General features: G+C 38.0%; 1 protein-coding gene across 1 annotated transcript; it reads right to left on the reverse strand.

Moving 5' to 3' along the window:
* Positions 1-2,616: 2,616 nt before the first annotated feature.
* LOC116718205 (adhesion G-protein coupled receptor G2-like) lies at positions 2,617-16,981 on the reverse strand. Its single transcript, XM_032559920.1, has 14 exons — positions 16,538-16,981; positions 15,780-15,841; positions 15,393-15,614; positions 14,952-15,129; positions 13,604-13,763; positions 10,422-10,544; positions 10,191-10,307; positions 10,071-10,113; positions 8,987-9,081; positions 8,672-8,787; positions 6,096-6,364; positions 5,664-5,769; positions 4,840-5,168; positions 2,617-3,730 (listed from the first exon to the last, which is right to left on the reverse strand). The coding sequence occupies exons 1-14, from the start codon at positions 16,540-16,542 to the stop codon at positions 3,618-3,620; spliced, it is 1,938 nt and encodes a 645-aa protein (XP_032415811.1). The 5' UTR covers positions 16,543-16,981; the 3' UTR covers positions 2,617-3,617.
* Positions 16,982-17,567: the final 586 nt, after the last annotated feature.

Raw genomic sequence — 17,567 nt, forward strand, 5'->3', positions numbered from 1 at the left:
TGAGTAAACTAATAATGTAGTTAGAAGAAGGAGAACTATTCGTAATTCTTTTTATTAACATAAAGTTTTGCCAAGGAGTTCTGAGATTGATCAAATTAATTTTCAGAGAAATGATACAATTTTAATTCTCATGAAATCCCCAAGCTTAGTTTATTTATAGGAAAAGAAAAAGGGGAAAAAAAGCCAAAGGTTATGCAAATGTTGCCAGAAGCAAGAACCAAGTCATGCTGGTGAAGAAATGCTGAGAGAAGAAGCAAAACTGAGACGCGGGACGGATAACGGAGTTTAAATTTAGTGGTTTTGCTTGTGTAAACAGGGAGCGAAAACACTTGAAGTTAAAAAATATATTGAGTCATACACTTTAATAGCCAATATTAAAGTGTAACTGAGGTTACCAAAGGTTACACTCAGCTGCTGAACTATCAGGTTTTTGTGATGTAACAAAACAACAAGTGATGATAAAAATGATTCTACCTTTAGTTTGGAATTTGTCTGGAAGAGAGAAAATATGAAAAAATGTAAAAATGATTCATTTTTAACATATGCTGTTTCGGATCGCTTTTTTTTTTTAACCCTTCACAAATGAAGGTTGGAGCCCAGACAGTGAACTCTGTCTAAAGAAACATCATGACTATTTAAAGATGTTCTTGTGAAGCTCTGTGGGTTTTAAGACTCTAGTTGTTTAAAGATGAATACATATTTACCACAAACTTTACAAGTTAGATATCAGTTTCTTTGCTACATAAAATTTCAAAAGGGATTTCATTATCGTTGTTGAAGTTGGCTGTAACTTGGAATTCTTCAGTAAGGCATCCTGTGGTTTCTAAGAAAACATCGTCACCCGTAACATATTCTGTAATCGTCATAGTCTGTTATTGTGTTGCCTGCTTGGACGTCTAACAATTTTACATGGAAATGAGGAATTACTTCATGCTTGCTGCAACTCAAAGAAAACTGGTAAACAACTGAATTGTTAAAGACTCACTTTGTCTTTACTGTTTCTGCTCAACAATTTACTGTTTGATCATATTTCTCAGGAGAGAGTACAGGTGGTCAGTCGCTGTGAGTTGGATAAGAATCAGTAGATAACTTTGCAGAGCATTGCACCACAAGCCTACACAAAGTCTCAGCCGGCAGTCACAAACAGCAAGACAGCGTTTCAGATGTAAGAGTCAAGATTATGAAAACCTTAACTCAGACGTTTGCTTCCACAAAGAAACTATTGGATTTAAAAGACATTCAAGAACAATTTTCCTGCCATTCGGGGGGCGGGGCTCTTCATCTGTGAGGCAAAATGAAGCACATTTTTTAAAAGTTGCATTTTAAAACGCAACTTTGCAAGATTCACCACCCTGACTATGAGGGTTGGTCTCTATGGAGACTGTTTATGACGGACGGCTAGAGGGCACAAGACAAACCCATGATCATTTACCGTCACACTCACACCGAACCATGCAGCGTTTCACAATCATCAGTCAGCTGTGCATGGATAGGTTTTGGTTTGAAGGAGGAAGTGGAAGTTTCTGGAGAAAAACCAGACACACGCAGAACGACATGCAAATGTCTGTTAGTCTGTGACACACAAGACAAAACTTTCCTTTATTTTAAACACAACATGGAAACTAAATGCAAAACAAGACAGGAGCTTCATTAATAATAATCACATTACAGGATCACCCACACACACACACACACACACACGCACTGTGGGCTGCTTTTGATGGGGAAAGTACGCGGCTGTGCAGTCAGAAAGACACGGTCGATGGAGTTGAGCAAAGAAATTAGTTGAACTAATGGAGGCAACACTTTCAGTAATGAGGTCATGGGTTCATTTCCTCCTCCTAGAAACTCATTCTAAAGTGCTGCTAAGTGTCTTTATTTTCTGGAGAAAAAGAAAGTGGCTCTAATTGGACCTTGATATGTGAACATGTTGAAATACAGAACCAAATGTTTATTGGTTTTCTCGTCAGTCTCATCAGATTCTCGCCTTTTTTTTAGTTTTTCCATCTCCTCTGCCTTTGTTTTCCAGCTCAGAGTTACATTTAGCAGAAATCCACTTCAGTCTACTGACTGAAGAGCAGGATTTGTTTGTTTGTTTTTTTTCACTTGCATTGTAACTTCATTTTGACCAAGCAGTAAACTGGGACAGCCTGTGGAAATCATGAACCCAGAAGTGAAATCCTGGTTTTTGTTCACTGCTTGTGCAGCAGTTTCATTTGAAACCGTCTGTCCACATCTTGTTTAATTCATCCTTGCAACATCTAAACACTGTGAAAGTCACTCTGCTTTCAACATCTGGTATAAAACAGAAAGTGATCTGGCTTTCACAGAAACTCATTAAAATTGATAGAAAACAGTTTAGCAGAAAACTGTTGCAACCTAAAGAGACGTTTAAATCACTGACACTCATCTTTTTTGCTTTGCTTTTTATTTGTGTGGTTTTTAGTCTGATGTATTGCGTTTTTTTCTGATCATATTTATTGGGACATTGTAGTCAATGGGAAAGACTTAGTTAAATAGTATAGGAACACCCCCACACACATAACTAATCAACAGGATCCCAATTTAAATTTTTTTTTTTTTTTACATTTTTCAATCTAATATGATGTGTGGATTCTAAATGTGCAGTGCCTTGTCTAAGTATTATTACCCATAAAAACTTTTCCATAATCGTGTCATAGAAAATACACAAACTTCCACACATTTTATTGAGATTTTATGGAACAGACCAACACAAAGTAATGTAAAGAGGAACAAAGATATTACAAGTTTTATGAAAATGTTTTACAACTCAAAATCTGAAAATGTGGCATGCATTTTCAGATGCACATTCACAGATACACTCCGCCCAGTCGGACTAAACTACAGCTCTTTGCAAGGAACGGTGGGTAAAAATGTGCAAAGCTGGTATATACAGTGTGTGAAAAGAGTTGCAGCAGAAATTGCAATGAAAAGCAGTTTAACAAGGTTTCCTGATTCTTGAAAGCTGAGTACACACACCGCACTGAAGAGTTGTGTGTTTGTGTGTATTTGAAAATAAGAAAGATGAATGCGCTGGTGTTTGTGGCAAAATGTAATGTAATATAAATACTTATACACTTCTCAGCATTACACGTTAAAAATGTGTGAATATAATTGTGCCTTTTATCGCTGAACTCACTGAAAACCAGGAAGAACTTCATTGATAGAGAGATTTTAATTTTCTTTTTCCACTTTTCTTACCTTCCTGCTGTCTGTGTGTGGTGCCGTTCACTTCCAGCCACGTCTGTGACGCTCTGAGTTGTTTTAAACTTTTGAATTATTTCTCCTTCTGTAGACATGGGCAACTTCTGGCGCCCGAGTTCTTGCTTTAGACGTTTCCTGTGTTTCCCACTTATGAACAGTGACTGAAAGAATTGGGCCTCTGTATACCTCAGGGAAACATTAAGTATTAAATGGCTAACATTTATTTTGTAGGAACTTATAGAAGTGCTTCTAACTGTGAGGCTGTGTAAAAAATATGCAATTGCGATAAAAAAGGAATTAGTTTTAAGGCTTTTTGCAGTTTTTTTTCCCCATACATGCAGATGCATTTCTGTAAGAGGATCTACTGGGATCCATGCAGAGGCAGAAGAGATCTAGTCCATTTTTGTGTCTGAATGCACCGCAGTGATCAAAGACACTTTCTGCTCCATTTCTTTCCTCCGCTGCTTCTTGGCCGACAGACAGATCCACACAAAAATAAAGAAACCTTCACAAAGAGGAAAGCGAAAATTGGTAAGTCTGAATTTGAACTGTTCTCAAACAAGAAGAGATGATCTCAGCCAATTCTCTTCCCTACGCAAGATTATGATTTCCCCCAACAACAGAATAAACTATGATCCTATTCCAGCTTTCGCTTTTGAACAGTCAGAAAACAGAATGTGACAATTTCCTAAACAATTTACTAAACCGCTTCCAACTGCGGATTCGTTTTGTTTCATTAAACGATCTGACTGGATGCTGGAAAAGATGATTGTTGTGTTCAAGTTGTGCTAAAAGGAGCTAACCTAAGAGCTAAGCTAGTCTAGCCTGAGATAGCATCTCAATGCTAAACATGTAGCAGCAGCACCCACGCCCCCAATGCTAACGTTAGCGTTCACAGTTCATATCTCTAAAGAAGTTCTGATCCTGAAACACTTAAAATCTCAATGGGTAGAATAGAACTTTGCACCAGTCTGATGGTTAAATAACCCAAATAGATTAAAAACAATAAATATCTTTGTAGTTGAGCTCATGAATCTATTTGTTCAGCAATTTAGCAGAAAACTTGAAACTGCTGCTTATTTGTTCAATATATAGTTTTTGAATAAAATGTAATTAATTGCAAAGAAATGAATTCCTTAACTTGATTAAAAAAAGGAATGGACTCCCACCATTAACATTAACTTCAGAGAACCGGCATGCTAATGCCGATGAGTTAGACCGTCAGGTAGAATCTGTAAAATATAGTTAACAGACTCTGAATGGTAAAGCTAAAAGTAGATTCATTTAAATATCTCTTTATTTGTCAACTGACTGTGACACAGCCGCAGGGACATTTAGTTTTCAGCAGATTTTCTTTGAGAGCAGAAGGAGACCTATTGAGTGAAACAAGAGCACAGAGGCGTCACTGATGTTTATATTTCATGAACTTTTTGTTAGACACTAAGCAGTTGATGTTTTACACCATTTTCTTTATTGTTTGATTAGCTTTTTCTCCTCTACCATCCCCCACGCTTACTGTTGGTGACCTAGGCGACCGCCGAAAGGCCTAAACCAAGAACCAGCCCTGCTAACCAGCACAATAACACTCTGATAAACGCAACGGATAGTTGTTACCTTGTAGGGAATTGAGGATGCAAAAAAGATAGAGCACTGCGTAGTTGACATAACCAGAACCCAGGAAGGCCAGACCCCAGGTGGTCCCCATCAGGCAGGTGAGGCCCAGCAGAGTCAGGCCGCTCTGGCAGGACGCGCTGAACCTCTGTGGGACTCCCTTTGACTTTCTGCTGGCGCTAGCTTGAAGCTTTGAGTTAGTCTTTAACTTTTTCTTCATCTTGCAGATGCTTGAGGCCACTGCCATCAGAATGCCAGAGTTAAAGATGAATATCAGGGTGAAATACACAAGGTTCAGCGAGTAGAAGTAGGTGTCATCCGTGATCCAGCAGCTGTGAGACGGACGGATAATAACAGGCAGTTAACAGCAGCGGGTCTCTGAATGTAACAGGAAGAAGACGGAACGTTTTGCACTCACATTGTATCACTTCACCAAATGTTGAAGTGATACGTTGCCATTTGGGATTTTTTAGAAGCACATTCACTTCCCAGAAACTACTTTGTTGTTATAAGAAAGATCAAGGAAGCCACTGGGATAATGTTGACATTATCATCAGGCAGGCTGACAATCAATCTGTTAAAAATGTACATCTTATGGAGTTTTTTTACCACGCCAGATATATTAATGGGAAAAACGTCAGCCGTTATATTACATTTAGTGCTGCTTTATACATTAAATTAGGATCCCTATTCACCTACAGCCAATTAAAGTGTCGTCAAAATGTTGCATAGTCACAAATAATCACAGCTAAACATAAATGTTCCGAGTTTGAGAGCGAAAAATAAAGAAAAAGCGTAAAATGAAAGTAAAGTTATATTGTACTTACATGCTGTTGGTTTGATTGGTGTCTGACATGGTCAACTCTGTAACTCCGTAAAACTGTTTAACGTTCTTCACAGACAAAGATATTGACACAATTATCGCAGGAATCCCTAGAAAACAGAAAATTAGGCATTCAGTGGCGTTAACATAAACTCAGGGCTCACATGAACTCAGTATTAAACTTTGAATAATATCACTTTTTGAGATGTTCTAAAGTTAATCCCAAACTTCTTTTTTTTTTCAGCTCTATTGTTTTGGTGCTCATACTCAAGCTAAAGTACAGGGAGAAAAAAAATGGTGTTGTCTGTGATTTTTTTCAGTGTCAAAAAAAGGAAGATATTCTTCCAAGTAAACCAAATTTTGATTTGCCTTCCTGAAAACCTGAAGCTTTTTTTTCTCGCCCTGCATCAAACCGTAACTCAGTCATAACACTCACCCCATCCGACGAGAGACAGTTTGAGCAGGTAGCATTTGTAGTAGGTGTTGTACACCTTTATCAGCAGCAGGTAGAGGTGCAGGGCCTCGATGGCCATCCAGGTGAGACAGCAGAGCAGCGAGTAATGCATGAGCGCAGCTATAAACTCACAGACCCAGTCCGGCTCCACCGTGGGCCCCCACTCAGTCAGCAGGAAGGTGGAGTTAAGGAGAAACAAGGCGCCGCTCAGAGACACGTGGATGGACATGGAAGTGTCCATTTTGTGGCTCCTGAAGGATGAAAGACCAGATCCATGAGGATGCGACGAGCGGTTATAAACGAGAGATTTTTTTCAGCTTTTTAATAAAACACAGAATTTACTGAACTTTACTTGGAGTACAGCTGGGATTTGTCAAACTTCTACAAACCCAAATCACATCTGTAACGTGATCCAGAGTTAACAAGCTTTTCCGAGCCGCGGCCCCAAAAACTATTAGCTTCTGATCCACTTTGCAAATCCATAAACAATGTTAATATAATGAACAGACTTTTATTTCTCACTTTTATTCACTGTTCACTAATTATTACATTTGTTCAGCAGTCGTGCTGCCTCATACCTTCTGATTTTAGTTGCCAATGAGTTATGTAGATAATATATTATGAATTCATCAATCTGATCATTATATCATACCTGACAATATTTTCTACCAGAAAAAGGATATCTTCTTTTGATTAAAAGAAAACATTATAAATATTATTATCAATCATATGTCAAATTTAATTTCATCTCCACAGTTCTTATGGGCTGACGGACGGCTCCTTTTGTCCTTTTTCTTGTCAGAAACTTTTCCATTTCACGGTCGCCAAACAATCACGGTTGATAGATTTGACGACAATTAGACAGATGAGAAGGAAGATCATTTTTTGAATTTCCTGTTTGTGGGACAAAAAGGCCATTTCTATCTTTTCTCTCTGTCCTCAATAAGTTCCTGTAACTTGTAACAGATTACAGTTTCTTTGAAAAAACTCTGATCTGATTAACAAGGCCAGATGTTGAGGAAATATTCATAGTAAAAACCCCTTCACTGGTTTAACTAAGTCTTTGCCATTGACTACAATGTCCCAATAAATATGATCAGAATAAAACACAATACATCAGACTAAAAAACACATAAATAAAAAGCAAAGCAAAAAAGATGAGTGTCAGTGATTTAAACGTCTCTTTAGGTTGCAACAGTTTTCTGCTAAACTGGTTTCTATACATTTGAATGAGTTTCTGTGAAAGCCAGATCACTTTCTGTTTTATACCAGATGTTGAAAGCAGAGTGACTTTCACAGTGTTTAGATGTTGCAAGGATGAATTAAACAAGATGTGGACAGACGGTTTCAAATGAAACTGCTGCACAAGCAGTGAACAAAAACCAGGATTTCACTTCTGGGTTCATGATTTCCACAGGCTGTCCCAGTTTACTACTTGGTCAAAATGAAGTTACAGTGCAAGTGAAAAAAAACAAACAAACAAATCCTGCTCTTCAGTCAGTAGACTGAAGTGGATTTCTGCTAAATGTAACTCTGAGCTGGAAAACAAAGGCAGAGGAGATGGAAAAACTAAAAAAAGGGCGAGAATTTGATGAGACTGACGAGAAAACCAATAAACATTTGGTTCTGTATTTCAAAATGTTCACATATCAAGGTCCAATTAGAGCTACTTCCTTTTTCTCCAGAAAATAAAGACACTTAGCAGCACTTTAGAATGAGTTTCTAGCAGGAGGAAATGAACCCATGACCTCATCATCGAAAGTGTTGCCTCCATTAGTTCAACTAATTTCTTTGCTCAACTCCATCGACCGTGTCTTTCTGACTGCACAGCTGCGTACTTTCCCATCAGAAGCAGCCCACAGTAGTTGCCATGGTGACATTTGGGGACTTCTTAAAACATCCTTGGGTCTGTCCTCAGGGTGAACTGTCCTGGTGTAAATTCACCTGGGCGTCTTGCTGCTCTGAACGCCCTTCACTTGCAGGCTATAGGATGGATTGTTGGATCTCTTGTTTTTTTTAGTATTTTTTTTTTTTGCTTTGTCATGTTGAATATCTCATTTTTATCCAGGTTTTCATTGGTGCTTCGGAACATTTAACTCTTCATAGTTGTACAGAAAAGTTCATATTTGATGTGATAACTGCAAGCTGCCCTGGTTCTGCATCCTGCCACCATGACTTTGGCCTAACATGGAACATTAAACTTTAAATGTTTCTTCATGTACATTTAGAAGTAGCTGATTGGAAATCCAACTCTGTAGTCTGGTGCTTTTAAATTTGTATTTTTGTTATTTTTTGTTTCACATGGGTTTCTTTTTTAATTACTGGCTGTTTTACCCTGTAGTTGGATGTCATCATCACTTTTGGATGATAATGGATATTTCTGCAGCCAGACTATTCGGTCTAATTAGCAGCAATGGGTTGCTTTAGACTTTTAATTTATCACCACATGTGTTGTAGTAAGGAAAACTTAATTAGTTTTATTGAACTATATATAACATGTTAAAAACATGTTCAGTATTTTGTAAGATTCTGCTGTTTCTTGAAAGATGGATGCTTACCTGTTAAACACATATACAACGAGAGACGAAGCGCCGAAGAAAAGAGAAATTCCACAGCCTATGTAACTGATGTAAGACAGTATTTTCCAATGGACTCCATCTATTGGTGTTCTTATCTACAAAATAGTAAAAAAATAAATAAATAAATAAATAAAAAAGGTGAAAATACCAGCAGAGATTCTGAATCTTACTGGTTCACTTTCAGAAACTCTTGAAAACAAGTTAAAAGTGCAAATCACCATCATTTCTCTCATCTCATTAATGAAATCAATATACTCTTTTATTCTAATTTCTTATAGTTTTATTTCTTGTTACCAGAAGGACGGCAAAGGGTGTTGCATGGCTGCAATTGCAGGTAACTTGATCTCGGTCGATTTCAGTTTCACATCCATCTTCTTTCCAGGCAAAACCTTGAAACAACATTCAGTGTTTTTGAGTTACTGGTGGAGAACCTGGTTACTGGTTCTCCACCAGTAACCAGAGTTACTGGTGGAGAACACGGCACATTTGTAATCAAGATATTTTAAGTTGCTTTTCAAACGTTGTGTTTGAAAAGTAAGACATGCTCTAGTATACTTAACTTCAGCAACTCTAAAAAAAAAATTGCTTTAATACATTAAAATGTCTGAGATTAATGAAATGAAATGAATGGATCAAAGTCTCTGACCCCACCGTTCCAGAAACAAGCCCCACCTTAGAATCAAATGTTAGCTGTTCTGGTGGCAGCAGCACCAGAACCCAGCTGGTGTTGGCTGCCAGTGTGGATTATATATATGCTGTCCAACAAGAATGGCATTCAGTACACTGACAAAAAAAACAACATAAAATCTTACCAAGTAATTCATATCTTCTTTCCTGTGTAAATTTCTTAGAATACTTGAAATTAGACAAATTAACTTCCAAGTAACTTTTCAGTAAGACATATGAGCTTGTTTTAAGTCAATAATTCCTTAATAGTGATGAAAACATTGATAGATTATTTTACGTATAAAAAGACATTTTCCCATTTTATAAGTGAAATAATCTGCCAATGAAATTAGTAGTTTTTCACCACTATTAAGGAATTATTGACATAAATGTCTTGCTGAAAAGTTACTTGTAAGTTAGTTCTGTCTTAGTTAATGTGTGCTAAGATATTTTGACTAGAAACTAAACCAGAAATACTTGGTAAGATTCAACATTTTTGCAGTTGAATAAAGAAGCTCAGGGTCTAAACAGATTGTTTTCTCTCTGTTTTAGCTTAAGTTTTTTTTTTTTAGATACTCCTGTTTTCCACCGACTGTAAGTGGTTATTACTAAAGATTATTCTTTTGTTAATTAACCAGTAGCTGTTGTGGCTGTTAGAATGTATCTGGAACACCAGCTTGTCAAAAGTTGGTCAAACCTTTTACACGCTTACCGTAGTCTTCATCAAAGTAGAGACACAGTAACTGGGAGACATTCTGTGAAAACACAAACAACTCAGAGTCACCTTCTCTCACATTTTCTTGACTCGGTGAATGTGAGCCAAGCGTCTTACCCCTTCTGGTTTCACAACCCTGAAAATCATTTGGATTGGCGGCTTGAGATTCTGAAGGCGAGACTCGCCTAACATCTCTATCCTGAGAACCATGGAGCGGAAATCCTCATTGTCAAACTGAGTCGGGAGACAAAACAGGAGAACACGTGACACTCTGCACACACCGTTTATTTATCGCGGGAAACTGTTCGAAGAAGGTGTTCAATACAAATCAGACGGTTCGGGTCGCACCTGGAACTGGCTGGGGTCCATGTAGCTGACCAGGCCGATAACTCGCTCCTCTTGTGGGATGTGTTTCAGTGCGTTCACTGGGATCCAAACCTCAGGGACAGACAAGTCGTTGTTGGGCCATAGCTGGTAATAATAAAACCACAAAATAATGTCACTTTAAAGTGGATACCCAAACATATTTAACATTTTTTATAAACTAAAAGCAGCTGATTTAAAAAAAAAACAACCTTTCTCATTAAAATGTATTTTTATGGTAGACAAGCAGGCAGAAACGAAAGGGAAGTAGCAAAAGTACAACTTCCTGTTCCATTACACCATAATATTTCATAATATTCACCTCATAGTATAAAAATAAATAAACATAACCTTAGTTTAACCTCTGTATAAAAGAAAACATTGGATTGTCAATGTTTCTCAACCTCTTCCTCTTCTGACCTCAGAGATCCAACACCTGCAGATAAACTTTCATTTCTTCCATTCCTCTTCCTCACCTTCATCTCTCCTTGTTGCTGGCAGGACGTGCCACATAGAGGCAACATACACAGAGGATCATCTAAACTTGATCTCACCTCAAGATATAAATGTTGCGCGATTCATTTCAGCCCAATAAGCTGCAGGTGACTTTTATTTATCATGTACTTTTTCTATGTTGTGGAAATAAAGGGTAGAGGAAACATCTGATGGTAGTGGAACAGTGGAACCTCTGAATACAAATTCAATTCAATCCAAAAGACAAGTTGGAGGTTTAAAATATGTATTTGGAAGAAATACATTAAATAAATGGAAATCAGAATCATCAGAACCCAAAATGATTGTAATACCAGAGATAAATGCAGGTTGGGATGGGAAGAATATTGAATAATAAAGATCCTGAACACAGTTTCTCTGAGGCTTAAACCTGGTCGACATCACGGACAAATGAGTTCTACCTGTTTTGCTGGAAGTAGAACCGGCTTAAACGTTTGACTCAGGGAAGGAAACAGCATATTCCTCTCCATCTTAAGGTATTTTGCAGTGGACTCATATTCCTACATAACCCACAAATACCAGGCGCTCCTGGCACCCCAGGAATGCCTCGTTGCTGTGCAGAAGTGTTGAACGTACTTGTACTTCTGTCTCTATGAAAGCAATAAATAGAAATTGTTTGTCTGACTCTACTTGAAAACATCAAGCTTGTAGCAACACCAGATGGATACAACTATCTAAACCACTGCAGCCACATCCTGCTCATTCTCATTAAGTGGTATTTTCTTTTCATCCATATGCCATCCGGTTTGTAGGTTTTGCTGTATTTGCTGAAGCTCTCTGAGCTATTGTTTTTCTAAGTAAAAATAATTTTCTTTTCCTTTCTCCTTGATTTTATCTTGGTAATCTGCTTGGGAAAAGATGTGACTATTTTCTGTCTCCTACTCCCAGCTGTCTAACCACCCAACACGACAAAATGTTTCTTCACAGAAAACCTAAAAAGCCCTGAATGTGTCTTTACTCTGAAGATACTGGCAGTGATTAGGTTGATAGGCTGACTACCTGGATTTTTTTCTGAAGACTTTTAGGATGGTAAAAGGTGAAAGTATCACAGGCGATAGGCTAGTTTAAGAAAAACTACTTCTGATCAAAATTGTGAATGTTGGATTGAAGTGTAGGCTCAGAGCTTCTCCCACTTCTCAAGTCACTGCATCTCAGAAGGTCTGAAGTCTTTAAGCACAGAGACTATCAAAAAGAAACAAAAATGTATGTCTTAGCTGTGTCATGTGGAAAGAGTTTGGACCTCACAGAAGCTCTAATGCATTGTGGGAAGGTGAACTGAGCGGAAAGAAGGCAAACAGAACCAGGGGAGTCATCCATGTTTCCAGTGTTCCAGGCCCATGAAGGGATCTTTATATTTCCCTGCTTCAACACTCAGCATTTAACTTACTGAACTATAAGCGGTCTTCTGAAGGATAATAGAATTGAGGATATAAACTTAGGACTATGGTGCCATTGTACTACAACATAGCAACCATGATGTCAGATATAAGCAACAGAGCAATGGAAAACATGCAAATCATAGACACTCCAAGCCATAAAGTAAGTTTGCTGTGTTTACTTTGTTATCTGTTGTGCAATAAAACTCCAGCAGGCGACCGGAGAACCTTCTGTATACCACAACTACGGCTGTTTTCATAACTTGCAGTCTGGTAGATGTGGTTAGATCGGGGTATCAAAAGTGCAACAGGTTACATTTTCAGATGATGTGGTTCACTTTCACACTGCACCATGTCAAACCATGAAGCCCTTTGATGAACCTGTTCAAACCCTCGCTGCACCAGTGGTTCTTGGTGGAGGTGCTGCACCAAGAACCACTGAAAGAAACAATATGAAACCTTGTGAAGAAGACACTGAGCACAACTTCCTTCTTCACAAAATGTAAACAAAAATGGAGTGGCCTCAGATTTTAGTAGTTGTAGGATTTATCTTTTGTCTTTGGCAAAAGACCACAAGCCATTCCTCCCTCTAGTGCTAGACTCACACATTTATGTTGCCATGCGCCATAGTTCACTTCCTGCTTTTGGAGGGGCCTCCAATCCTATTGGCATTCACATTCAGGATTTGGATCGCACCAGAAATCCCTTGAACCGAACTAACACCTAAGGTTTTAGACTTTGATTCTTGGTCTGCATCAGAGTTTGATTACGCATTCACATCTCCCCAAGCAAACCAAGCGAACCTTCTAAGCAAATGAACAAGAGTTCAATTAAAGTGGACTAAACAGGGCTGGTGTAAATGCACCCTAATGCTAACCCTAAGCCTTAGGGTTCAGCATTATGTCTGAACCCTAAGGCTTAGCCTATGACACTTGTAACTTAACACGGTTGAATGGACCAGGAATATTTGTCTAATCTATTCATATTGTTTGAGATGCCTCAGGGAAAATCGATCAGGATCACTAATACAAAACTCTCAAGCATTTCATTCAGCCAGGGTGACTTTCCTTATGACTTTCATTAAATAGAATCATGAGTAAATTTGCTACAAAAAAAACAAAAACAGAAAACAGGCTTGTTGATACTTGGAGAGGTACTGTATGCTTACAGTATTTCTCAAAGTGTTCGGAGGTATGGAGAAGTACAATAATGTACTTCCTCTGCAGATTACACCATGACTACACCTTTCATACCTCACCATCTTTACAAATGTTGTACCTGAGGAGCTTTCATTGGGATCATGTCTTCTGAAACGTTGAGGACTGTGTCACTGATTTTGGAAACATTCACAGACAAGTACTTCAGGTTGTAGGTCTTGGAGCTGCCACCCTCAAACTCAGTCATATTCATAATTTCATGAATTATTTGCTTCTCCAGTCTATAGAAGGGACAAAACAAAACGTGTCTGCTTTATAGAAACAAGCAATGATTGAATACAGTGCCTTGCATGCACCCCTCTGTCAGGTATAGGTTTTTGGGGATTTACCTGACAGAATAACATGGCGTAGTGCATAGAGACAGATGTCCGATCTTCTTTGTATTAGAGCTCAAAGTCAAAAATCTTTATGAACATTTTTATGAACATTTTTAAAGTGTTAGGACAGATTTTACTTTAGAATGTGGTCTGGGCTTTGGCTGGGCTATTTCACCACTGGAATAAAGCTTGATTTAAATCCCCATGAAATGATGCTGCCACTACCATGTTTCACAGTAGGGAATGGTGTGTTCAGGGTAATGTGTAGTGTCAGTTTTTTAACACATAAAAAAAAAAGTTCAGCTTTTGTCTCGTCTGACCAGATCACCTTGCTCCACATGTTCGATGTCTCTTACATTGTATATGGCCAATTGGAGTACTTTTGGATTTCTTTCACTAATCACAATATTGAACTGACATGACGAGGCATGAAGCAAGGCAGAGACGGTGAGCAGATGTGAAGTTTTAATTAAAATGACAAGCTAAAATATAGAAAAATGACATGGAGCTCAGGGAGCCAGAGTAGGACAAAAAACAGAAACCAGGAACAAACTGCCAGTAGAGAGAAACAGGGACGTAAAGGGATCAAACGTGAGGAACTAGAGAGGAGTGAGAGGAGAAGAGGGGTATAAGTAATGGGAGAGTGAATGCTGGAACAGAGGACCTGGGCTGATTCACTAACGGGTTGCAGGTGTGAGATGAGAGAGCAGAAGGCACTCTTTCTGTTTATGTTTTTGATCGTGTACATTTATTTATATGTATTCTCCACACCCCTACCTATCAGCAAAATATGAATCAGTTTGGCCTAAACTGTCATAAAAAGAAACCACAAATCATTTTCTCTTTGCCAATTACGTGTGACTTTGTGTCGTTCAGTTTCATAAAATCACAATAAAATACTTCACGTTAGTGGCTCTCGTGTGATAAAATGTCATAAAGGGGAAAAATGCATTTGCAAGGCACTGTTCAGTACACACAGTCAATTTAAGAGCCTACAAGAAAGTCAGTGTCTTAATGGCAATGTTATAGTGGCTACTCTGCTTACCAAAAAAAAAAAAGAAAAGAAAAATAAAACAAAAGACTGGCACTTACATTACATACACCTTCTTAATATTATAACTGGTTCTGAAGAGACTCGGACATGAATCCCTTATGTACAGGAGTTCCCCCAGTTCCTTCTGGGCGTCGTCAATTTCTTTCAATCTGTGAATTAGTGGCAGGATGGAGTCTTCCCTGCAGTGAGCGTGGTAGCAGACGGTGTCCGAGATGTCTGACAGGAAAGACAGATCAAACAGAAAACACCATGAAAAATTATATGCATTTTACACAGTGTGGGTTGGTGAAATCGCATAGAAGGGTAAAAGTAAAAGTTTCAATATAAATCAATTATTTACCAAGACTGATACAAATTAGCATGCAGGTGTAAACAGAGTCTTTTACACAGGCGCTGTGCACACATTATGAACCACCTCTTAACTCCGGGTTAAACTGGAAAAACATAACACATTTCCCAAGAAAGATTCTCCTGCTTACTTCCATGGATGTTATACACAGTGATGTTATAACTTCCATTTGTCACTGAACAGTTTAAGCAGCCAGATGATCCATGGAACCACGTCTCATTGGTTGGTACGCATTGAAAGAAACATTCTTCTTCATCGTTCTCACATTCAGCACCTTCACCAGTCCTCTTCTCAGTCATGTGGCCATAAGGCACCGTGACATTCAGATTATACTCAGAGATGTTGACACACACTGAGGACAGAAGGCAAAAAAAAACTCATTTATTGTATAAAGAACAATAAAAATTACTCTATTTTTACCCTGTTACTGATGTTGCACTTCTAGAGAAACTGAGTTCTCAGATCCTTTTTTTCTAAACAAGTAATGAAAACAAAAATAAAAATCTGGCACTCATACCTTGATCAGCCCTCGACTGGTGGAGCAGCAGTAAAACCAGAACTGGAATTATGGTTTTTGCTCTGTGTGTATGGAATAAAAATACACACAAGAAAGGTAAAGGAACATTTTCCTTCACTTAACACATTTATGTAAAATTCTTACTATATACAGTAGATCTCTCTCTCTACATACAAGGCCTGGCCAATAAAAACCAGTGTGTGTTCTTGTCTTCATATGAACCTCCAGTCTGTCGTGGCACATGGTTCTGGTTCTGCTGGAGGTTTCTTCCTGTTAAAGGTTTTTTTTTCCCTCTCCACTGTTGGTACATGCATGTGTGATATGAGGGGTTTTCGTTTCATACACTGTCATACATTTGAAACTTGCTTTTTTTATTGCATCTTTTTTCGGACTAGAAGTAAAGCCAACATCTCAAAGTGGCCTAGCCAAAGTTCTGATCTGAAAAGATTAGGGTCACGTCAAGGAGGTCATCGACAAAAATAAATAGTAAATACTAGTGAAAACATACAAAAACTGGCTAACAATTAAAAGGTTTGATTGCTGCAGCTCCGAGAAAAGAAAATCTTATTGAATAAATGTCTGAAACATTTTTGAGTTGGTTGTAAGATAAAGTAGATCAAACATTGCAGAGCAAAATGCTAGAAACTGGCAACATGACTTAATGCTTTATTTGACACAATGTAGGTTCAAATATCTTTTTACTTTTACGATGTTATATGTATTTATAGAAATCCAACAGAATAAAAACAAAGACTTACCTCATCCTTCAGATGCCAGAACTGCTTTGTCCTCTAAAGTTAACAGAATGAAGGGAAGAGGAGGCCGACGCAAGACCAAACGTTCCGACAAGGCGCTCGAAGATGCTGCTGTGCTTCTCTGTTTCATGCAAATAATCTTTACGGCGCCACCTCAGCTCCATGAATGAGTAACGTTCGCAGTGCAGCTCTGTGCTAATATCAACAGGAACATGATCCAACATGATGACATGATGTGAAAATGACCAGGTTTGAATCTGAAGGGTTTTTTCGGTCCCACTGACTGCAGGTGCACCAGTTAGCAGAACAAGGCCATCGCTGAAAACACGATGAGTTAATGTAGACGTGGGGAAGATTCAGATTCTTAAACAACAATGAAAACACCCCAGGTTTTACACTGGATTCAAAAAAACAAAATGTATAGTGTGATTGACTAATAGTAATAATCTTTAGCTTTAAATATTTAGCGAGCAACCTAAATGTTTAGTTCGCAAGTAAGCTAAATATTTGACTTGCTTGTGGAATACTCACTTAGCAGGCTAACTAATCGGCTCAGAGCAAAATATTTAATTTGGAAAATAATTATTTAGTTTGAAAATGAAATGTTTAGTTTGGAAATGAAATGTTTAATTTGGAACTAAATAGTTTATAAACTAAATATTTAGCTCAGACTTATGTTTAGTTGGGTACTAAATATTTAGTTTGCAAACTGAATATTTAGCTCAAAACTATTACATTTTTGAATGTTAATAAGTATGTATAAGTAAATAAGTAAATAAGTATGGTAAAAAATCTGACTGAAAAATGGACCTCCACTGCTTTTCTCTGTGTGATATATTAGAAAAAACTAAATATTGTTTGGGGTGACAGCAAACATATTCTGACTGGTTCAGAGGTTCAGAGTGCTGCTCTGATTCTGTCTGTGGAGGAATTGAGAAATCTTCACATGAAAGCTTTTAGCTCATAATGTGAGTTAGTTCAGTAATTAACCCTCATCCTCTCTCACAGGTATTAAACTGTTTATCAGATTTGT

Source organism: Xiphophorus hellerii, chromosome 4 (genome assembly GCF_003331165.1).
Source record: "Xiphophorus hellerii strain 12219 chromosome 4, Xiphophorus_hellerii-4.1, whole genome shotgun sequence".
Lineage (NCBI taxonomy): Eukaryota > Metazoa > Chordata > Actinopteri > Cyprinodontiformes > Poeciliidae > Xiphophorus > Xiphophorus hellerii.